Source organism: Moschus berezovskii, chromosome 2 (assembly GCF_049115385.1).
Source record: "Moschus berezovskii isolate FMDL1 chromosome 2, NW_MosBer_1.0, whole genome shotgun sequence".
NCBI classification, from domain to species: Eukaryota; Metazoa; Chordata; class Mammalia; order Artiodactyla; family Moschidae; genus Moschus; species Moschus berezovskii.
This window is the reverse complement of record NC_142461.1, coordinates 14,816,633-14,835,621: the sequence shown is the minus strand read 5'-3', so window position 1 is coordinate 14,835,621 and position 18,989 is coordinate 14,816,633. Positions and strand designations below refer to the sequence as shown.

Genomic DNA, 18,989 nt, shown 5'->3' with positions numbered 1-18,989 from the left:
ATGTCTGACCAGAAACCATTTATTTCCAAACTAGTTTATTTATTTCATAGAGTCCAAAAGCTTCTGTGACCCTGGCTCAGATGGAGATCCAGCTTCTTTGTGTGTGTGTGTATGGCCGCATGGTGAGGCTTGCAGATCACCTGTGCCCCCTGTAGTGGAAGCGCAATCTCCTAACCATGGAACCGACAGGGAATTCCCAGAGGTCTGGCTTATTAAGCTTCAAACTCAAATTCAAAGTACTGTGGATCGAAGTAGTGGATGCGGACGTAACCATCTTCGCCGCCGCTGCTGTAGCTGCAAAGAGACAGCCAGGGCCCAGTCAGAGGCCTGCCCTTTGGGAAGCAGGCATGGGGGACAGGACGTGGGAAAGGAGCAGAGGTGGGCAAACCAGGGCTGGGCTCAGCCCCCTTCACCAGGCCCTACCTCTTGCCATCAGGATGGAAGGCAACACTGTTGATAGGTCCGAAGTGACCCTTGACTCTTCCAAACTCTTCTTCAAAGGCCAAGTGGAAGAACCTGGAGGAGAAGGCAGGGTGGGAAGCAACAGTTCATTCAGTCTCCATCTCCTATCAAAATACGTCAACGGGAACCATTCCCCAAACAAAACTATAAAGCAGGGAAACTGGGATAAGGGGGAAATGAATGAGAACAAAACAAGATGAAGTTGGGAGAAGATTGGACCAAATGTCTTCCTTACTATGTGCTGGGCAGTGCTCTTAAAAGCTTCACAACTATTAACTTATTTGATCTGCATAGTGTTATGAGGTAACTATAATATCACTGTGCCCATTAAACAGTCAAGGGTGATTTGGCACAGACAACTCCAATGATGTACAGGGCTTCCGAGTGAGCCCAAGAGTTCATGCTCTTAACTACTGTATCAGACACTTGTCACAGGAGGGCCCCCAGTCTGGCTGCACTCCCTAGCAGCCAATGAATTAAGGAGAGTTTCCTCGGTTATCCGGTTTGTAGCCATTGTGAGAGACACTTCATGATGTTTCTGTTTGGAAGTGCCCCTTCCCCCTTTACCTGGCCTCGAACTTGCCAATCCTGGTGGAGGTGGTGGTTACATCCATGGCTTCCTGACCACCGCCCAGCACCACCTGAAGGGAAGAAACTCTAGATGGGCCCAAAGAGCAGGCAGGTCCATTTTCCGTTTCTTCCCCCAACCCTATAAGCCTTTAGTATCTCCTACATCAGACTGGGAAGACATTAAGGGTAAGGAACAAACATCCCTCAGCGACCTCCTGCCCTGCCCCTGGGGCTTCCCCATCATTCACCCTTGTTCCTGTTCTGAGATCTCTCCGCCTGACACTATTTTCCATCAAAGCTCTTTTCTTAATTGCTAGACAAACTACTAGATCCTGGAAACATTCTGAGTCTTTAGCAGGAAGCTCGGGTGGGTTTCCTTACATGATCGTAGTTGGGAGAGAGGGCAGCTGAGTTGACAGGTCGTTCTGTCCGGAAAGTCTTCTGGTGTTCAAGGGTTGTGGAGTCGAAGAGCTAGAGAAAGAAAGCAGGGGAGATGTCTCTAAAAGGAGTCTTCTTGGGGGAAGTTGAGAGCCATGCAGGAGGGTGGGAGCAGGCCCGCCAGACCCCTTGCCCAGGCTCACCTTGGCAGTGTTGTCCTTGGATGCAGTGACGAACATGGTCATATCCCTGGATAACTGGATGTCATTGATCTGCCGGGAGTGCTCCTTAACATTCACCAGTACCTCCCCAGACTGCGGACAGAAGAGGGAGGCTCTGACCAGCTCCATTCCTACTATGCCAGGCTCAGCCAGGATTCTGGACTCTCTCTCGGCCCACAAAGGAGAGGGGAGGTCAGGTTGGGCCCCTGAATCAACATTTACTCCCACTACCAAGCCCAATCTGGCCCAAGTGTGCAGGTTTCATAAACACTGCTAGTCCACTTAGGAAAACGCACACTCATGGTGGTACCCATTAATTAATCATGTAACAGTAGAGCAGTTCCATTCAATCCTCCTTCCAAAAAATACTGAATGGCTACTATTTGCTGGAAGCAGAGGATAAGATGGTTAGACAGCATCACTGACTCCGTGGACGTGAATCTTAGTAACCTCTGGAAGATAGTGGAGGACAGAGGAGCCTGGATGCTGCAGTCCATGGGGTTGCAAAGAAATGGATACAACTTAGCGACTGAATAACAACAGCAGCACTATTTGCCCAGCATTATGCTAAGCACTTAACAAAATGTATTTTTTTTAATCTCCACAACAATCCTATGAAGTGGCTATTTTAACACAATTTTAAAAGGAAGAAACTATGGTTCAGATAGGTGGTGTGACTTGGAGATCTCAAACCAGTAAAAGGCAGAACCCACTGGCATCTCCTTCCCTTGCAGGGTCTTGGTCACAGTTCATGAGGACTGATGCTCATCCAGCCTTTTTTCAGGTCTTCTCAAAGAGCTCTTTCATCTGATTTCCCTCCCCACTTACAGAACCTGCTAGACTATGTAGTACAAAGAGTTTTAGAATCTGCCCTTAAAGGTACTTCTCTGTGGGTGTTCCCTGGTGGTCCAGTGGTTAGAACTCAGTGCTTTTACTACTGAGGGCCTGGATTCAATCCCTAAGTGGGGAACTAGGATCTTGTAAGCCTCGCAGCATAGCAAGAAAAACCCAACCACCTCTCTGTGCCTCGATTTCTCTATTTAGAAAACAAGATTATTAAAAGCCCCTAGGAGTAATTCCCTGGTGATCCAGTGGTTAGGACTAGTAACAAACAAACAAGTCTCCAGAATCACTGTCAGGACACTGTGTGTGTGTGTGCTCAGTCATGTCCAACTCCCTGTGACCCCATCGACTGTAGCCCCCCAGGCTTCTATGCCCATGGGATCTTCCAGGCAAGAATACCAGAGTGGGTTGCCATTTCCTACTCCAGGGGATCTTCCTGACTCAAGGATACTGGGACTGGGTCTTACCTGAATTTGAGTGATGGGCACCTGGCCTGTGCTCTGCAAACATTTAAGATGACTAAAAGGCCTCAAGTACTGGGCCTCACACAGAGACCCTCAGTAGATTGTCATTTCCTTCCCTGAGTTACTTTCACCTACTGTGAGGGAAGAATGTATCTTTGTCTCCTCCATGGACACATGGGAGGGAGGCATCTGGCTCCTCCATTCTGGGGAACAAGCACCAGTTTTGCAGTCAGGCCTACCTGGGGGCACAAATCAGCTCCACTGTTTGCTAGCATCGAGCACTATTTATGGCCTTGAACTTGGTTCCCATTCCCTTCCTGCAGGTAGGCCTGGTACTTTAGTGGACCACAGCCGGTGCTCATTGAGTGACTGACCAACCTTTACGATATTACATCCCAGCATTCCTCAGAAACCCAGGAGCCCACATCAGAAATCTGAGACAGCCTGGACTTTACCCTTCGGTAACCCTCCATCTCATCGGTCACCCTGAATGTCTCCTGTCAGGTACCCCACATCCCTGTGACGACTACCTAGCTTTTGTGCATTCTCCAATCTAGCCTGTGAGAGCTTTCTAAAGGAAAAAACCTGGGACTTCCCTGGTGGTCCAGTGGTTAGGAATCCATCTTACAATGCAGGGGATGTGGGTTTGATCCTTGGTCGGAAAACTACTATCCCACATGAAGACTGAGAGCCACAGTTAAGAGTTCACACACTCTGGGGTGCCACCACCAAGACCCGACACAGCAAATATAAAATCAATAAATATTTTAAAAAATAAAGAGAAAACCTGATCATCATAACCATTTGAAGATTTCCTCCTGCCTAAGGGGAAATCACAGTTCCCTTATCTCTGGACCCGCAGTCTAGTCCTGTCCCCCTTCCCCAACACCACATTCCGGTGAGACCAAACTCCTGTTCCTGGAGAATCTGCCTACTCCCTTAACTCTGTGCTTCCGCACACACTGCTCCTGTGTCTGTGGAACAACCCTCTCTTCTGGGTTGAAGCTCCATTTATTCTTCACAGGTTAATGTACATGCCACCTCCTCTGTGACAGAGGGCACTTTCTGTACTGGGTTGAGACCTCAATAGTGGCACAGCTCACAACCTGACTCATGTGCTAACTGTTTGCCAGCCTGTCTCCCGGAGGGCAGGGTGCATGTCTGATTCCCTTCTTTGTCCTCAGAGTCCAGCATGGGACCTGCCACTCAGTGGGGGCAGGGAGACGCTTAATTGTGATCACTGGTAACAGGTCCTGAGTACTCTATGACAAGTTTTTCAAACACCTGAGGTCATCTGATCCTTGAAACATCTTACAGATAAACAGGTTCCATGAAGTTATCTAATATGACCAAGATCACATACTTAGAAAATGGTGAAGTCGGTGTGAATCTGGCCCTCGCTCTTAACCCCCAGGCTCATCCTGCCTCTCACAGAGAATCATTCTGATGGGCGTAGGCCTCACCCACCTTACCTTGGCACTATACTGGTTGAGCTCTCCACCTTCGTGGCCTGCAATGATGCACTCTCCCAGAGGTCCCCAAACGGCACTGGTGATCTTGGAGTCGTTGCAAGGGATTCTCATGTAGGGCTCATTGCTGTCTGTGTGGGGCAGCACATGTCATTCCCTGGGCTCCGGAGCCGCACCCCTCACCTCAACCCCAGTCCTGTGCCCCAGCCCAGGCTTACCGATCTGGCTTGGATCCCGCAGGTCAAAGAAGCTCACGAAGCACTGGTAGCCCATCTGCTTGTCTGTGGAGAACATGATGATGTTGCCCCCAAAGTCAAAGCCACAGGTCCGGACTGCTGAATTGGTCTTGAGCAGGGCCAGCTGCTTCCCTGGGAACAGGCAGAGTCTCAGTTAGTCCCTGCCCCCTGCTGATTCCGGAAGGATGCCCTCTACCCCTGCCTATCATTACAATGCACTGTTCCTCCTACACTGATGACTCTAGCCCCCCGCCCCGTCTTCCTCCTCACTGCTGTGCTTTGGCTCATGTCTTTTAACTTCTCCACACAGTCCCTCCTCAGACACCCCGCCACTGTGGCACTCACAACGGACTGCACTGTATCTGTCTCCACCTCTGTGGAGAATGTGCTTCTCCATAGCAAAGACCTGCTCTAATTTCTCTGCATGTCACCAGTGCCCAGCAAAGACCTGGGAGAGATCTGGGTACCCAGAAAATATTTACTAAATGGAGCAGTTTAATAGGCTCCCCTGTCTTCTGTCTGTTCCTGCAATGCTCCCCACTGCTACGGGCTTGCCAAAGCTAAACATGCTTGGGGACTTCCCCAGCAGTGGTTAAGACTCTGCCTTCCAATTCAGGGAGTGTGGGTTCGATCCCTGGTCAGGGAACTAAGATCCCACTTGCCACAGGGTGTGGCCAAAATTAAAAAAAAAACAAACTAAACATGTTCTTCCCTGCTCAGGACCCTCCACAGCATGCCAAGTCCTACAGAACAAAGTCATGTTCCTAAGTTCTGGCCGTAGCCTGCCTCAGCTTCTCAACTGCTGTCTATTTCATCCCCCAAGAAGTAGGAACTCCTGCCAGATCAGATGACCTTGGACATGACACTTGCTGTGCTTTCACTCTTGCATGTGCCATAGCGATCACCTCTCATATGACACTTACTTTGGGAAACCTTCCCAGGCTGATCCCATCCCCATTTCAGGCCTTCAGTTGCCTCCCCCTCAGCTTTCACAGTGCACTGTGCTGCCTCTAACAAGGCTTCTCTCTCACTGGAATGCCTCTTTTCACCTCTGTCTTCCTTCTTTTTTTTGTCTTCCTTATTTTCTTGTCTCTTCTTCCCTAGACTGGGAACCATCTCTGGATTTATCTCTATTTCCCCAGAACCTGTTGGTCTCAATAAGTATACTATAGGTCCTCACTGTTTGCTGAAAGAGTGAAGGATCCAGGCTTACCTGTTTCACAGTCCCAGAGACGACAACTGTTGTCAGCTGAGCCAGTGAGGACATGCTTGGTGTCCCCTGAACAGGGTGTTAAGAAGCATGACAGAATTCACTTGAGCCCTTGTCCTCTTGGAAGGCCAAGTGAATCATCTCCCTATTCAGCACCAGAGAGCCTTCCTTCTCTCATCCTAACCTCCTCATTCAGAACTGGAACCTGTCCTAAATGTTCTCCAAACTAGCGAACAGACCAAGGAGTAGGAGGTAGGTAGCATCATTCTCCAGACCCCACCAGAGCATCTCAAACTCCCAGCTTCAGGTCAGCAGCTTCTCCATTGCTGGCAGACCCTGGAAGCACAGACTCAGAACAAAGATAAGGATACAGTCGGCGTCCACACACCACACAGCTCCGGTATGGCCCATGTAGGTGCCCAGTCTCTCACCATTCACAGAGTACCATACATTGACAATCTGGAGGATCAAGGACAATGTGACAGGATGATAGGCATCGCAAGCAGAGCCATGGCCTACTTTGCCCCAGAAGCTTCTTGCCAGGCCAGATTCTACCCTCCTCTGCTCATCTCTTGGGGAACAGCAGGTTGCTGGTAAAAAGACCAACTCCTGGATTCTCCCCCTGCTTGCAAAAAAGTCTCCATCATACCAGCTTTTCCCCAGACTCCAAACCCTTTGAGGAATAAAAGGTCAAGTTGAATATCAGCCTAGATACTCAACTAGGCTGTCCAAACAGGAGCAGTTGGTAGGAGGGAAACCTGAGTTCCAGTCCCTGCTCTGGTACTATCTCACTGTATTATCTCAAAATTTGTGCTTTTCCCCTCTGAACTTCAGTATTCCCATGTGTAAACTGGCCAGAACAATATCGCCTTTTTCAAAGGGTAGCTGTGAGACTCCAATAAAACAATGTCTAAGAAATTTAAAATGTAAGTGTCTAACGTTAATATGGTACTCACAAACACTCTTGATTCAAGTAAACCCCTTATTTGAATAATCTCATTTAATCCTAAAGACAACCCCAAGAGGGAGGTACTATTACTACCCATATTTTGTAAAAAGGGGCACTTAAAAGTTAATAATGGTTAAATGGCATGTTCAAAGTCATACTGTTAGTGAATGCAAGACTCAGGATTCAAATCAGGTCTGTCTGGTTTCAGAGTCCCCACGTTTAGCCACTAGGGTTAACTTTCTCCATATGGAGATGCCTCAAAAGGCAGTACTCAGAGGGGCTGTTTGCAGTGCGTGAGTGGCAGGAAGAGGGATGACTGAAATGATACCAGGGACACATTCTTTATCCCTCACTGCCCCAGGTTCAAATTCCCCCTTCTCCAGGTGGTCTGTTGCCCTATCCTTGTAGAAGTCTTGTTCTTCCCCATAATGAGCTCCTCTCCGCCCCATGAGCAAGATGACCCACGTCCCTGTCCCCTTTCCACAAGGTCCCCTTGCTTTTCTTCTCCCTGGCTACTCCCTTCTATCAACAATGGAGTCCTTTCCCATATCTATCGGTGTAATGCTCTTGCCCTCCAAACCCCGGGATGATCTCTCCCTACTTCTCAGAACGGGGCACTCCTTGGTTTTTCTCGCAGCAAAACTAGCTCGTCCACCCTTCGCCCCGGGAGAATGAACTCGCCCGCTCCCGGGCCCCCTCCGCAAGGTCCCGGCGGGCCCGCCCTTCGGCCGACGCTCACAGGGTCCTTGGCCACCGTGAAGAGGAGGTCTCCCTCGCGATTGTACTTTATCTGAGTAATGGACCGCTCATGGCCCTGCAGCAGGATCGGCTTCTGTGGGGACAGGACGGCAGTGTCAGCGCCCAGAATTGGAACCTGCCCCAGCCCGGACCCCCACGGCAAAACCTTTAACACAAAACTCACCATCCCGGCGGTGACGCGAGGAAAGCGGCAACGTGAGTACAACCGGAAGAGGCTTGGGCGCAACTTCCGGATTACTAGTCTCCGCCCCCTTCGTTCCCGGAAGTGGAGAGGAGCGGCGTTGCCATGGCGGCGACTCTGGGTAAGCGGGCCCCGCCCCTCCCCTGGCTTCCAGACCGCTATCCCAAGTTCGTTTCTTACTCCACCTCCACCACTTAACCCCGACCCCTGCTACAACCCCAAACCTGGGCTCCAGGAGCCATCTCCCCGGCTTCCCGGGGCCTGTTCTGCCCGCCAATCACACCCGGGGCGTCGGAGACAAAGAAGGGATGTGGGGGCGGCGGGGTGGGAATGGGAGGCCGGAGGAGGGCTAAGGCCGTGCGGTGGGGCGGGGGATGTCACTCGTATCTCCATCCAGGGCAGGTGCTGGCTTTGGTGCTGGTGGCGGCTCTGTGGGGTGGCACACAGCCATTGCTGAAGCGGGCCTCCTCCCGCCTGCAGCAGGTTCATGAGCGGACCTGGGCCCGGCAGTTGCTGCAGGAAATGAAAACCCTCTTCTTGAATCCCGAGGTGCGTCTATGAATGAGCCCTCTCTAGAGGGTAGCAGCTAAGAATTTGGTCTCTGGAGTCAAACAGATCAGGGTCAAAATCTGCATTCTACCACTTACTTGCCAGAAGCTCTTGGATGAGTCTCTTGGATGAGTTTGCCTTGAGTCTCAGTTTCGTCATCTCTAAAATGGGGATAATAAGGGTAACCGTCTTATGGGGCAGTTGTGAGGGTTAAGTGAGGTGAGGCACATAAAGCATTTAACAGTGGGCCTTATACATATTATAATTAGGTCTCAAGTCTATGATGCCCTGAGCCACTGTTAATATTTTATTATGGGGATCCTTCCAACAGACTTTTCCAGAGGGAGGACTTAGGGCTCAAATTGGCCCTGGGGAGGGGGGGATAAGGGAGAATCTAGAGGACTACTTCTGAGCTCAGTGCTGCCACTCTCGGCCAGTGGGAAAGACATAGACACAACTGCCTCTCAGGGCTAAGGGCTTGGAGTGAGGTACAGATAAAGTGCTTCGTGAGTTCAGAGGAGGAAGGCTGGAGCTTGGCGACTGAGGGAAGGTTTCTTGGAGAGAGGAACACTGGCACTCAGGGCCTTGCAGGATGGGGAGGATAGAAACCAGCGGGGCTGAGGGGGAGGACATTCAGGGCAAAGGCATGGGGTTCAGTCAGTGTTGTTCCCTCTACCCTGGAACGGTCCTACCCCTCCCTCCAAGGAAAGGCTTATCTCGAAGCTCAAAGAAGGCAGCCCTGTTCAGTTAAGCAATCACACTGACTGCAGTTTTCTCTGTTTCCAGTACCTGATGCCCTTTTCTCTCAACCAGTGTGGCTCCCTTCTCTATTACCTCACCTTGGCCTCAACAGGTGGGTCTCTGGCTTAGAACTGCTATGCTTAGGATGGAGGGAATGTCTCAAACACCTTGTTGCCATGATTGAGGGATCTGGTTCTATATTTGCACCCTCTTCTCTAGGCAGTAGGGTATGGTGGGTTGGTTATGAGTATGCTGCCAGGCACAGGGTTGGTTTGAAGCCTGGCAGTCTTGTGCAGCAGCAGAGAAAGAAAGTTCCTTTGGCTGTGTGAAGGGTTTTTTTTTTTTTTTGTGTGTGTGTGTGTGTGTGTGTGTGTGCACAATGCAGTTTATGGGATCTTAGTTCCCTGACCAGGGATCAAACCCAGACCCACTGCAGTGGAAGCACAGAGTCCTAACCACCGGACTGACAGCAAATTCCCCAAGGGCTGCCTTTGACACTCTTGCTTCCACTGCTAACTACCTGCCTGGCCTTGGGCAAGTCTCTTATTTGAACCTTGATTTTTTATGGTTGACTTCATAGCATTGAGTGAATTAGTTCAGTATTGAGAAGCATCCAGAGTAGTACATGGTGCACAATGGACTGGAGGAGCTCAATAAGGATAAATTTCTTTTCCCTATTGTTGTGTGCCTTCTGCTGCATCAGATACTGTTCTAGTTTTACACATTAAAAAAAATTCTCAGCCCAGCCTTATAAAATGGACATGATTGTCTCCACCAATGGAGAAGGCAATGGCAACCCACTCCAGTGTTCTCTCCTGGAAAATCCCATACGCGGAGGAGCCTGGTAAGCTGCAGTCCATGGGGTCACTAACTTCACTTTCACTTTTCACTTTAATGCATTGGAGAAGTAAATGGCAACCCACTCCAGTGTTCTTGCCTGGAGAATCCCAGGGACGGGGGAGCCTGGTGGGCTGCCGTCTATGGGGTCACACAGAGTTGGACACGACTGAAGCAACTTAGCAGCAGCAGCAGCAGTCTCCACCAAGGCAATGAAGTTACAAAACTTTGGGGAACTTATTTCATCTCTTAAGTCCCACAGCATGTCAGTGCAGAAGGATGGGAAGCCATCTATTACTAAAGTTTATGCTCTTGAACTTTGCCAAGAGAAGTTTTTGCTATAACTTTGCTATAACTCACCTGGAGTCTCACTTGCCCCCCCCCCAGGGATTTGAGGGGAGTTTGGACCCTAGATAACCCTGGGAAACCCCTCAGAAGTCATGGGAGGGGATAGGCTGACCTTCAGATCTGCCATGTCAGCTTCAACTAGCATCACTCCACTTTGATCTGTTTTACATTTTGGGCTTCTTATCAGACTTCATTTAAAAGAAAGTTTGAAAGCCTCTGGCACTCCCTGCTACCCAGAACACTGAGTACTCTGGAAAAATGCCTGCAGTTAGCCATTTACCGAGTTTTGAGCAAATTGGAATTTCAGGATCCTCTGATCTCACCACTTACCCTGCCTGTATCCATTCTAATAATCAGAACAGTGGTCACTATTTATTCAGCCAAGGATATGCACATGTTATCATATTTCATCTTACAACAACCCTTTTGTAAGACGATGCTGTTATCTTGCTATCACTGTTTGCCAGGTAGGGAACAGGCTCAGCGTGTTTGAATGACCTAGCCAAGGGAAATGGCAACCCACTCCAGTGTTCTTGCCTGGAGAATCCCAGGGACGGGGGAGCCTGGTGGACTTCCGTCTATGGGGTCACACAGAGTCGGACACGACTGAAGTGACTCAGCAGCAGCAGCAGCCAAGGGAAACCTGGGTCTGCCTCACTCCAGTGTCCTATTCTTTCCTCACACTATGCTGCTTCCCTCTCCCATCTACTGTTGCAAACCAGTCTTTAGCAACCGCTACATTCTGTGTTGTATAAGGTTAAGGAAAGCGCTCTGAGTAGGCGGCAGTTGTGTCAGTTTCTTGGATGGCTCATACCAGCCATGGCAGCGCCTCTCAGGGGATGAGCAGCTGCACAGTTCTTTCCTCCTCTGCCTGCAACAGGTGAGGGCTGGGAGGGCTGGGAAAGAATGTGCTGAGGAGCCAACGTGCACAGCCTGCCTGGCAGTTATGAGTCTTGCAAACAAGTAACTCAGTTTCTGATTTATCCATTAATTTTTTTGGTTTTATTTATTTATTTTTTGGTAGTGTTTTAACAGCACAACATAAAATCTATCTTCTTAAAAAGCTTCAAATGTGCAAAATTTAGGTGTAATAAATTTTAAGTTAAGAGTATTGTTAACTCCATTAAGTCTTTTTGAAGTTTCATTTATTGAAGTCAGAGCTTCAAAACTAAGCAGCAAATCCTCGACTGTGGGTGGTGACCTCTACTTCAGAACCAGCCCTGTGGGGCCCGTCCTGTACCTATTCCTGCTGCTGCTGCTGCTGCTGCTGCTAACTCACTTCAGTCGTGTCCAACTCTGTGTGACCCCATAGACGGAAGCCCACCAGGCTCCACCATCCCTGGGATTCTCCAGGCAAGAACACTGGAGTGGGTTGCCATTTCCTTCTCCAATGTGTGAAAGTGAAAAGTGAAAGTGAAGTCGCTCAGTCGTGTCCGACCCTTAGCGACCCCATGGACTGCAGCCTACCAGGCTTCTCCATTCATGGGATTTTCTAGGCAAGAGTACTGGAGTGGCTTGCCATTGCCTTCTCCGGTACCTATTCCTACCTCTGACGTTTTTTCTCTTACATAATTCCATGAGGCCTAAGCCAAGCTGAAACAGAAACAAATGTGCTTCACCTGCTGTTTTGCTTTGTCCTTATCCATTTAGTTCTACTACCTTTGGAGTCAGGCAGACCTCGGTTTATATCCTCACTTTGCCTCCATTTATGTGGTGTCTTTGAGCCTTTGTTTCCATTATGATGCTGATGCGCTTCCTGCATTGTTGTTACGAAGATTGATTTTATGTGTACACAAAGCACCCGGCACATAAAGTGTGCTTGATAAGTGGCTGCTGTGCTTGGTGTTCGGAGAAGGCAATGGCAAGCCACTCCAGTACTCTTGCCTAGAAAATCCCATGAATGGAGGAGCCTGGTAGGCTGCAGTCCTTGGGGTCGCTAAGGGTCGGACACGACTGAGCGACTTCACTTTCAATTTTCACTTTCACACATTGGAGAAGGAAATGGCAACCCACTCCGGTGTTCTTGCCTGGAGAATCCCAGGGACGGGGGAGCCTGGTGGGCTTCCGTCTATGGGGTCACACAGAGTCGGACACGACTGAAGTGACTTGGCAGCAGCAGCAGTGCTTGGTGTTACTGCACTCATGCTGCTGTATCCTTTGGGTTTGGGCACCTGTGTGTCCAGATGTCCTTGAGATCACAGTAGTTCTGTTTGTGTGTAAGGACCTCATCCTTACCAGCAAACCAAGATGGTCCCAGACCTTGTAGTTTAGGTCTTCTTGCTGGAATCCTGAGGGAGCACTGAATTTGAAGTCAGGAGACCTGAGTTTGAATCCTGAGCTTTTCTTTGACTTTATCTGAAAAATGGGGTCATGAGACACCTTTTTAAAAACTGTCTTAATGATGTAATGAAAGTGTTTTGTGCCTAGAAAGACTTTTTTTTTTGCATCTCAGAGATTTTTTTCATTCTGATCACTCAGATCTGACCATAGCTGTGCCCATCAGTAACTCTCTGGCCATCATCTTTACACTGATTGTTGGGAAGATCCTTGGAGAAGATACTGGTGGAAAACGTAAGTCAGGACACTGCAAGTTTGGGAAAGCCATTACTTGGACTTTGACACCCCTGGTTAGTTTTTTCCAGAGCCGTCTCCTGTGACCAGGTGAGGAGAGGCTCTTCCCTCATCCTGCCCTTTCCTCTGTAGCTCTCCTGCCTCCTTGTTGCCATCAGAGTTGCCTTCCCCTGGGTAGTTCCCATCTGAGCCCTTCCCTCAGCCCTGCATCAGCTCCTGCTGGCATGACTAGTTTCAGAGCTCCTCAATTTCTACCCATTATCCCAGGAGCATTTGCTGGCATGGTGCTCACCGTGGCAGGAATTACACTCTGCATCACAAGCTCAGTGACCAAGACCCAAGGGCAACCGCCTGCGTTTTGAGTGAACCAAGGCCACCTCCAGCTCTGCTATCTCCAGGAAACCCTTGGGCCATGAGGTAGAGGCAGTGAGCCTGGGGATTAGCCCTCGCACCCCCAGCCCCAGCCCCAGCCCCAGCCCCAGCCTCAGCTTCCTCACCTCCTGGGATAGTAACTACCTCATGGATCATAATGAGAGAACAATAGTGAAAGGGTTTTGTAACTTTCACGTGCTGTTCAACCACTCAGATTTAGCACAAGAGACTTTGCCCTCACCCTCAGCAACCCTCGTGCCCCAGCAGCACTCTCTCTGCTGTCACGTCAGGTCCCCAGACTTGTCACTGTTACTATGACCTGACCTGGACTCTCCCAGCAGCTGGGTGGTGGACTGCAGAACCCCAGCTGCAAGGAGAAGGCCAGCCACAGCCTCTGAGCCAGAAATGCAAACAGGAGGCCTCCAGGGCTCATCCTTCGCTGGCTGAGGAGGGAACTGAGGGAGAAGTGCGTAAGAATGGCAGATGACACGGGGGAGAGGAGCTGGCTGTTCGCCTCGCCTGTCCCTCCCGTGGGGTGGGTGTAAATCCTCAACTGCCTGCCCCCTCAAACGCCTGTGGCCCCGGCACTGCCCAGCTGCAGCGTGTGGAAATGCTGGGTGAGCAGTTGTTGTTGAGTCGCTAAGTCAGTTATCTGTAATAAATCAGTAGTAAACAGATGGAGGTCAGTAAGTATTCTTTTATTGTGACAGGCCCGCTCCCATGTTTGTGGTTTCTCCCCCAAACCCAGCTGACTCCTCCTTTCTCTGGTCAGAGACTCTTAATAAGGAAATGGCCTATGTAGCTGGGGCTTCTCTGCTCCGAAAGGAAAGGAAGATGGGGTTGTAGGTTTACGAGCAGAAGAGCTGGACTGAAGGGGTTGCATCATACCCTGTGAGCCCAGAGGAGATGCTGGTTCCTTGAGAACAGGCTGCTGGAGGCTGAGGATAAAAGGTGACTGCAGAGTGAAGGTCCCCAGTTCCTGGCTGGAGCTGCCGGATCTCAAGGTGGTGGAGCAGGCATCAGGCTGAGATAGCCGCCCCAGCCCCAGGGTGGTTTTCCAGGAACAGGGCCTCTTCCACTATCTGTGCTGTCCGCTGGAGGAGGAAGAAGGCCACACAGAACAGAGCCATTAAGCACCCCAGTCCAGCCTCCAGCCTTTAGCCTGGGGTTTCCCAACCCCAGGAAAGGAAGAGACCAGAAATCTGGATCCACCATCTCATTTAACATAGGAACTCGGGCTCTGAGAAGGTTAGATTTGTTCACAGTCACAAGGGAGAATTGTTTCTGGGACCCAGGGCTGCTGGTTTCCAACTCAGAACTCCTGTTCCAACATTTGGCTTCCAGGGACTTCCCTGGCTTCCAGTGCAGTGGGTGCGGGTTTGATCCCTGGTTGGGGAACTAAGATCCCACGTGCTGCAGGGTACAGCAAAAAAACAAACCATACAAGCAAAACAAAAGCCAACACACGGCTTCCAGCCCCAGCCCACCTGATCCAAGGGCTCCTCTGTCTGGGTGTCTTCATCATCTGCTACTTCCCGGGCCCCTGCCGTCTCCTTCCTTGGGTGGGGAGCCCCATACAGTCCCTTGGTTCCTGATGTGGAAGGCAAGAGACAAACGCTGAGGCTGAGGAGCCCTCAACATTCTTTGTAGACTTTCTCTATCAGCTTCCTCCCCTGCCCTGAGCCTTGCTCATGACCACAGAGGATGGAAGTTAGTTCAGGGGCAGGCCTTTGGCCCCCATCCCCAACCCTTCCAAATCCCACCCCTGAAATTCATGGCTTTGAGTTTCCATGAGCTTCTTTTCATAAGCCAGGTCCCCATGAAAAGGCAAAGGACTGGCTATGCACACGAGGGAGCAGGAGACAGTTGTGCTGAAGTCAAGACCAGCTCTGGACCATGGAACTCCCTCACCCTCCTGTGTCATCCCCGGCAGGCACCATCCCATGTCACTGTTAGAGTTTGGCTGAGAAGGCCTTGAATTCTGGGGTCCCCTCACCTGATGGAAATGAGAGCGTGGGGAGCATGCTTCTTGGCTCAATAGCTTGCTGGGGTCTGGCATAGAAAGCAGATAGCTCAATTTGTCTGGCTTCGTTTGGAGAGGACTGGCTTGCCTGTGCTCTGTGGCCCTGGGCCTGCAGAGGAAACACTGAGCGTGGGCCATGGTTGTAGGTTGTCCTTACCTTCTCCACTCCCAGTCCAGGTGTGAATGCCTCTGATGCCTTTGGGAGCCTGGGAGAGGAGCAGCCATCCATCTTCATAGCCTGCATCTTCCCTCCCTGCTCCCTTTTCCATCAGGCTGCTTTATCCAGGGACATAGTAGATGATGCCTGGTATTCTAAATGCCCAGTGAAACCAGGTTGTATCCTTCTACCCTCAACTCATCTCTTGGGAGGGCTCAGGCCTGGGATAAGATGGGAAGCTGATAAGCATTTTGGACCCTGCTATGCCAGATATACTGATTTTCCCAGCATCCAATCTGGCATCAGGTCCAGCAACTCAGAGTCCTGAAGATCTTCATAGAGCCCAGATAAGCTGGCTTTCAGACCTGCTTCTGGTCTGGCTGCTGTCAGTAACTGTGTTACTCTGAACAAATCCCTTCACTCCTCTGAACTTCAGCCTCTCCTCTGGAAAATGGGAATAACAATCTTTATTTCACAGAATTATTGAGAGGATACAGTACAGTGAGGGCAGAGCCTCAGCGGGAAGCTGGTCGCTTCCTTCTTCCCCGCCCCCGCACAACACCCAGGGTCACCTACCACCTGCTTGTGGGGCCTGCACTTTGGACCTGGGGGACGCCTGCAATGAAAAAAGAGAAGGCTTATAGGGGGCAGAGCAGGACGAGCAGTCAGGGTGGCTTCCTTTGCTCTAACCTGCCACCCCTCCCCCTCACTCATACATACCAGCAGCCCCTGGGCAGTGAGGGACTGGGCACCAGCAGCTCCAGATAGGGGAGGGCCTTGAACTCCTCCTCTCCAACGGCCACATAGTAATGGCCGCTCACCAGAGCCTCCCTCGCTGACAGTGGGAGCCCCTCCAGGGTGCAGAGCCTGGGAGAGAGAGGTGAGCACATAAGGGCCAGTGAACGAGGAGGACCTTGATATTCAGCGAGTGTGAGGGGGTGGGCACAGCTCTTCCTAGGTGCCTGGCGGGTGCTGGCACCAGGGCCAGTCCCCCAGGCTCCACCCTGGCTCCAAGGGCTGGGCCGGAAGGGCCCCTCCCTCTGGCACAGAAAGAAGTCCCCGTTGGGGAAACATGCTTTCCTTTGGCCTTTTCATTGTCCAGGAAGGCCAGAACCAGTAGGGCGGCTCCCTTTGGGGACATTCGGGTTTCTGCAGCCCCCAGACTCACTTGTGCACAGCCCCGCTCTGTAATTTCACCTTCTTTGTCAGGAGCTTCAACACTGCTTCCCAGTCCTCGCTGGTGGCCTGGGACAGCTTCAGGCTGAACGGAGGACTTAACAGGTCCCCATTCCTGAACACACTGGGACAAAGAGCAGCCTGGTAAAGGGAGCGGTCTTCAGAACTCCTTACATGTGAGAGGATGAAGGATGGCACTGGAGCCAGACAGTTTGAGACCCAGTGCACGGGTCCCCCTTCACCCAGTAAGCATGTTGGTCACCAGGGGCTCCTGGAACAAATCCACCTACTTATCCTTGGTCTCACTGAAACAGAAATCTGTGCCCCCGCCTCCCCGACATGGGCACTCACTGGATGTAGCAGGGGGAACCTGCAGGTAGCTGCTGTCCAAGGGCCCCATCACACAGCTGCCGAGTCACGGGAAGACCCTGAAACCCATCAGATCCCCAGATCAGGAATGCATTGAGGCCTTTGGTCAGGAGTAGACCAGTCTAAGGTGGGTAGGGTGAGGGAAAGGAACCAGACAGGCGGAAGAGGGGGTAAGGAGGGTGGGACTGGTCACACCTTCTACCACAGGGCGCTTCTACCTCCCTAAGTCACATTCTTAACCCCCTCCCATCCCTCTGTTTTATAGCGTCGTCTTTCCTCTGAGGACCACAGCCTGGAGATAAAGGGGTGCGAAAGGCACAGGGAACAGCCTTTTGAAATCCTGCACCCTGGGAAGACTAGCAGCTGGCTCCAGAGTAGGTGTGGGAAGCGGCAGATCCAGCTGCTTCTGGGGCCCCCAACCTCCCAGACCAAAGTGGGAGCCATCCCAGAGGAGGGGGAGAACAGAGGACTGGGGGCTGGTCTGCCCCAGGACTCACTGCCAATCTGCTGCTCTTCCCACCTGGATCCTTCCCTCCAGGGGGTAAATAGCTGAAAGGACACAGAGGTCACAGGTCATCTTGGGGAGCCCGGGGACCTCAGCAGCCCAGCAGCTGCCAGAGGGCGGGGCTGGGGCCCAGCTCACCAGGTCTTCTTTCCCAGTGAAAGAGTCTCAAGTCATCTCAGTCCAGAAACAGATGCTGACACTTGAACCTGCCTTAGGCCCTGCATGAATCAGGCTGCACATCCGGGGTCTCAGGCACAAACCACATAATTGAAGGGCGAAATCCTCCTGTATCTCAGAAATGTTCTCATTCACAGGGTATGTGGTTTATCTCATTTTGTACGAGACAGAACAAGGACTCTGTAAGTAACATGGAAGTGACCAAGCCCAGATTCTAAGTCTGTCTGGCTCCCAACTCCTGGCTCTTTAGGTTACAGTGAGCAACCTCTCAGCTGAGAGTGGAGGAAGACCTGGAAGCCAGATCTGAGTTGGAAGCTCAGACACTGAAATTAGTCTCCCATCTTGGCAAGCACAGCCATACCCGTAAAGGGTGATCCCAGCCTACTGGAGAGCATGGGATGCCTGTGGATGGATTTAGAGTATTTGGTGGTGGTGGTGACGGGGGTGATAAGGATTCCATCAGGAAGAGCCTTTGGAGAAGGGGATTCAACTAGCATGAGAATGTTATTCTTAGCATGGTTTGGTCCTGGCTGGATAGGCATGATCATCAGTGTCAGACTCTTGACTTGAACAGTGGCTCCACTCGTGTTGTCTACCCCTAGGGAGCTTAGGACTATCTTGATTTACCCTTCCAAAGATTGGGGATAAGACCACCTGCCTCACAGGACTGTTAATGTCCTGTGAGTGAGCTACACAGTCAGTACTGAACTGTTGCTGTTGCTATTACCTCCCTCCCCAGGCTCTTTGACCAGCCCCAGCCCACTCACGGGAGCTTGTGGAAATGTTCGAAGCCAGCAGCCACATACAGCCCTCCATTCTGCAGGTCTGCCAGGTCGGTGACAGGGTGGCCATGACAAGGGGTGTAGAGAGCACGCACGGCCACTGGGGCCCGCACAGCTGATGTCACCTCACAGAGGAAGGTCTCCAGGGTGGGGAAGCGGCGTTGCGTCACCACCAGCTGGCGGCCTGGGGAGAAGGGGTCCCCATTCCGGTACACCACTACCCTCTTGGCTGCTGGACCGCCACTGGCCATTGTGTATCCTGGGCTAGAGACGCAGAGCTGTTGCCAGGCAACTAAGGCAGCATTGGGAACAATGCCAGTCAGAGGTGGAGTCCTGCCTTTTTACCCAGGAAGGCAGGGAGAGCCTCCATAGGAGGATCTGTCTGCATTCAGGGTCTCATCCAGTCTGCTCTTGGTGGGGCCTCACAGGAGTAGGGTGGTCTGGTCATTAGGTATGAAGGAAGAGCCGGGGCTCAGTGAGAGGGGCAGTGGCAGAGATCACACTGAAACACAGATGTTCAGTACTGGGTCGGGGCAGGGATTCTCAGAGCCTCCCCACCACTCTGTAGCCCAACAGCTTTGGGGGCGCTATTCCCCAAGGATGCTAGTCTGCTCCTGGGCTGTGGCTCCCAGCCAGCTCT

At 51.4% G+C, this 18,989-nt stretch overlaps 3 protein-coding genes across 6 annotated transcripts; 1 reads left to right on the top strand and 2 right to left on the bottom strand.

The window, feature by feature from the left end:
- Nucleotides 1-18: 18 nt before the first annotated feature.
- On the bottom strand, nucleotides 19-7,863 carry EIF3I (eukaryotic translation initiation factor 3 subunit I). Its single transcript, XM_055397426.2, has 11 exons — nucleotides 7,725-7,863; nucleotides 7,542-7,634; nucleotides 6,225-6,312; nucleotides 5,857-5,922; nucleotides 4,626-4,775; nucleotides 4,411-4,538; nucleotides 1,614-1,724; nucleotides 1,414-1,503; nucleotides 1,030-1,103; nucleotides 424-516; nucleotides 19-294 (listed from the first exon to the last, which is right to left on the bottom strand). Exons 1-11 carry the CDS (start codon nucleotides 7,725-7,727, stop codon nucleotides 213-215), a joined length of 978 nt encoding a protein of 325 aa, XP_055253401.1. The 5' UTR covers nucleotides 7,728-7,863; the 3' UTR covers nucleotides 19-212.
- Nucleotides 7,742-18,283, top strand: TMEM234 (transmembrane protein 234). Of its 3 annotated transcripts, none has more exons than XM_088844597.1 (5): nucleotides 7,742-7,863; nucleotides 8,140-8,291; nucleotides 9,078-9,144; nucleotides 12,696-12,788; nucleotides 17,151-18,283. In XM_088844597.1, exons 1-5 carry the CDS (start codon nucleotides 7,848-7,850, stop codon nucleotides 17,165-17,167), a joined length of 345 nt encoding a protein of 114 aa, XP_088700723.1. In that variant the 5' UTR covers nucleotides 7,742-7,847; the 3' UTR covers nucleotides 17,168-18,283. The 3 variants fall into 3 exon arrangements, with proteins under 3 accessions (XP_088700723.1, XP_055253405.1, XP_088700722.1); XM_055397430.2 differs by lacking the exon at nucleotides 17,151-18,283 and adding an exon at nucleotides 13,056-13,835; XM_088844596.1 differs by lacking the exons at nucleotides 7,742-7,863; nucleotides 17,151-18,283 and adding an exon at nucleotides 13,056-13,835 and having other exon boundaries at nucleotides 8,058-8,291.
- On the bottom strand, nucleotides 13,844-18,726 carry DCDC2B (doublecortin domain containing 2B). 2 transcript variants are annotated; one of them, XM_055397425.2, is made up of 9 exons: nucleotides 18,335-18,726; nucleotides 17,383-17,434; nucleotides 16,868-16,944; nucleotides 16,509-16,640; nucleotides 16,061-16,207; nucleotides 15,917-15,956; nucleotides 15,157-15,292; nucleotides 14,648-14,751; nucleotides 13,844-14,254 (listed from the first exon to the last, which is right to left on the bottom strand). In XM_055397425.2, exons 1-9 carry the CDS (start codon nucleotides 18,598-18,600, stop codon nucleotides 14,180-14,182), a joined length of 1,029 nt encoding a protein of 342 aa, XP_055253400.2. In that variant the 5' UTR covers nucleotides 18,601-18,726; the 3' UTR covers nucleotides 13,844-14,179. The 2 variants fall into 2 exon arrangements, with proteins under 2 accessions (XP_055253400.2, XP_088700716.1); XM_088844590.1 differs by lacking the exon at nucleotides 15,917-15,956.
- Between the last annotated feature and the right edge of the window lie 263 nt (nucleotides 18,727-18,989).

Coding starts and splice junctions, on each gene's coding strand:
- EIF3I (XM_055397426.2), bottom strand. Junction 6,313..7,541: donor TCACGGTGGCCAAGGACCCT/GTGAGCGTCGGC, acceptor TTGATCCTCCAG/ATTGTCAATGTATGGTACTC. Junction 295..423: donor TTCCATCCTGATGGCAAGAG/GTAGGGCCTGGT, acceptor GTCTCTTTGCAG/CTACAGCAGCGGCGGCGAAG.
- TMEM234 (XM_088844596.1), top strand. CDS start 8,073: ATGGGAGGCCGGAGGAGGGCTAAGGCCGTGCGGTGGGGCGGGGGATGT. Junction 9,145..12,695: donor CCTCACCTTGGCCTCAACAG/GTGGGTCTCTGG, acceptor CTGATCACTCAG/ATCTGACCATAGCTGTGCCC. Junction 12,789..13,055: donor AGAAGATACTGGTGGAAAAC/GTAAGTCAGGAC, acceptor CCATTATCCCAG/GAGCATTTGCTGGCATGGTG.
- DCDC2B (XM_055397425.2), bottom strand. CDS start 18,600: ATGGCCAGTGGCGGTCCAGCAGCCAAGAGGGTAGTGGTGTACCGGAAT. Junction 14,752..15,156: donor CACGCTCTCATTTCCATCAG/GTGAGGGGACCC, acceptor CTTCCACATCAG/GAACCAAGGGACTGTATGGG. Junction 14,255..14,647: donor CAGAGGAGCCCTTGGATCAG/GTGGGCTGGGGC, acceptor TTCCTCCTCCAG/CGGACAGCACAGATAGTGGA.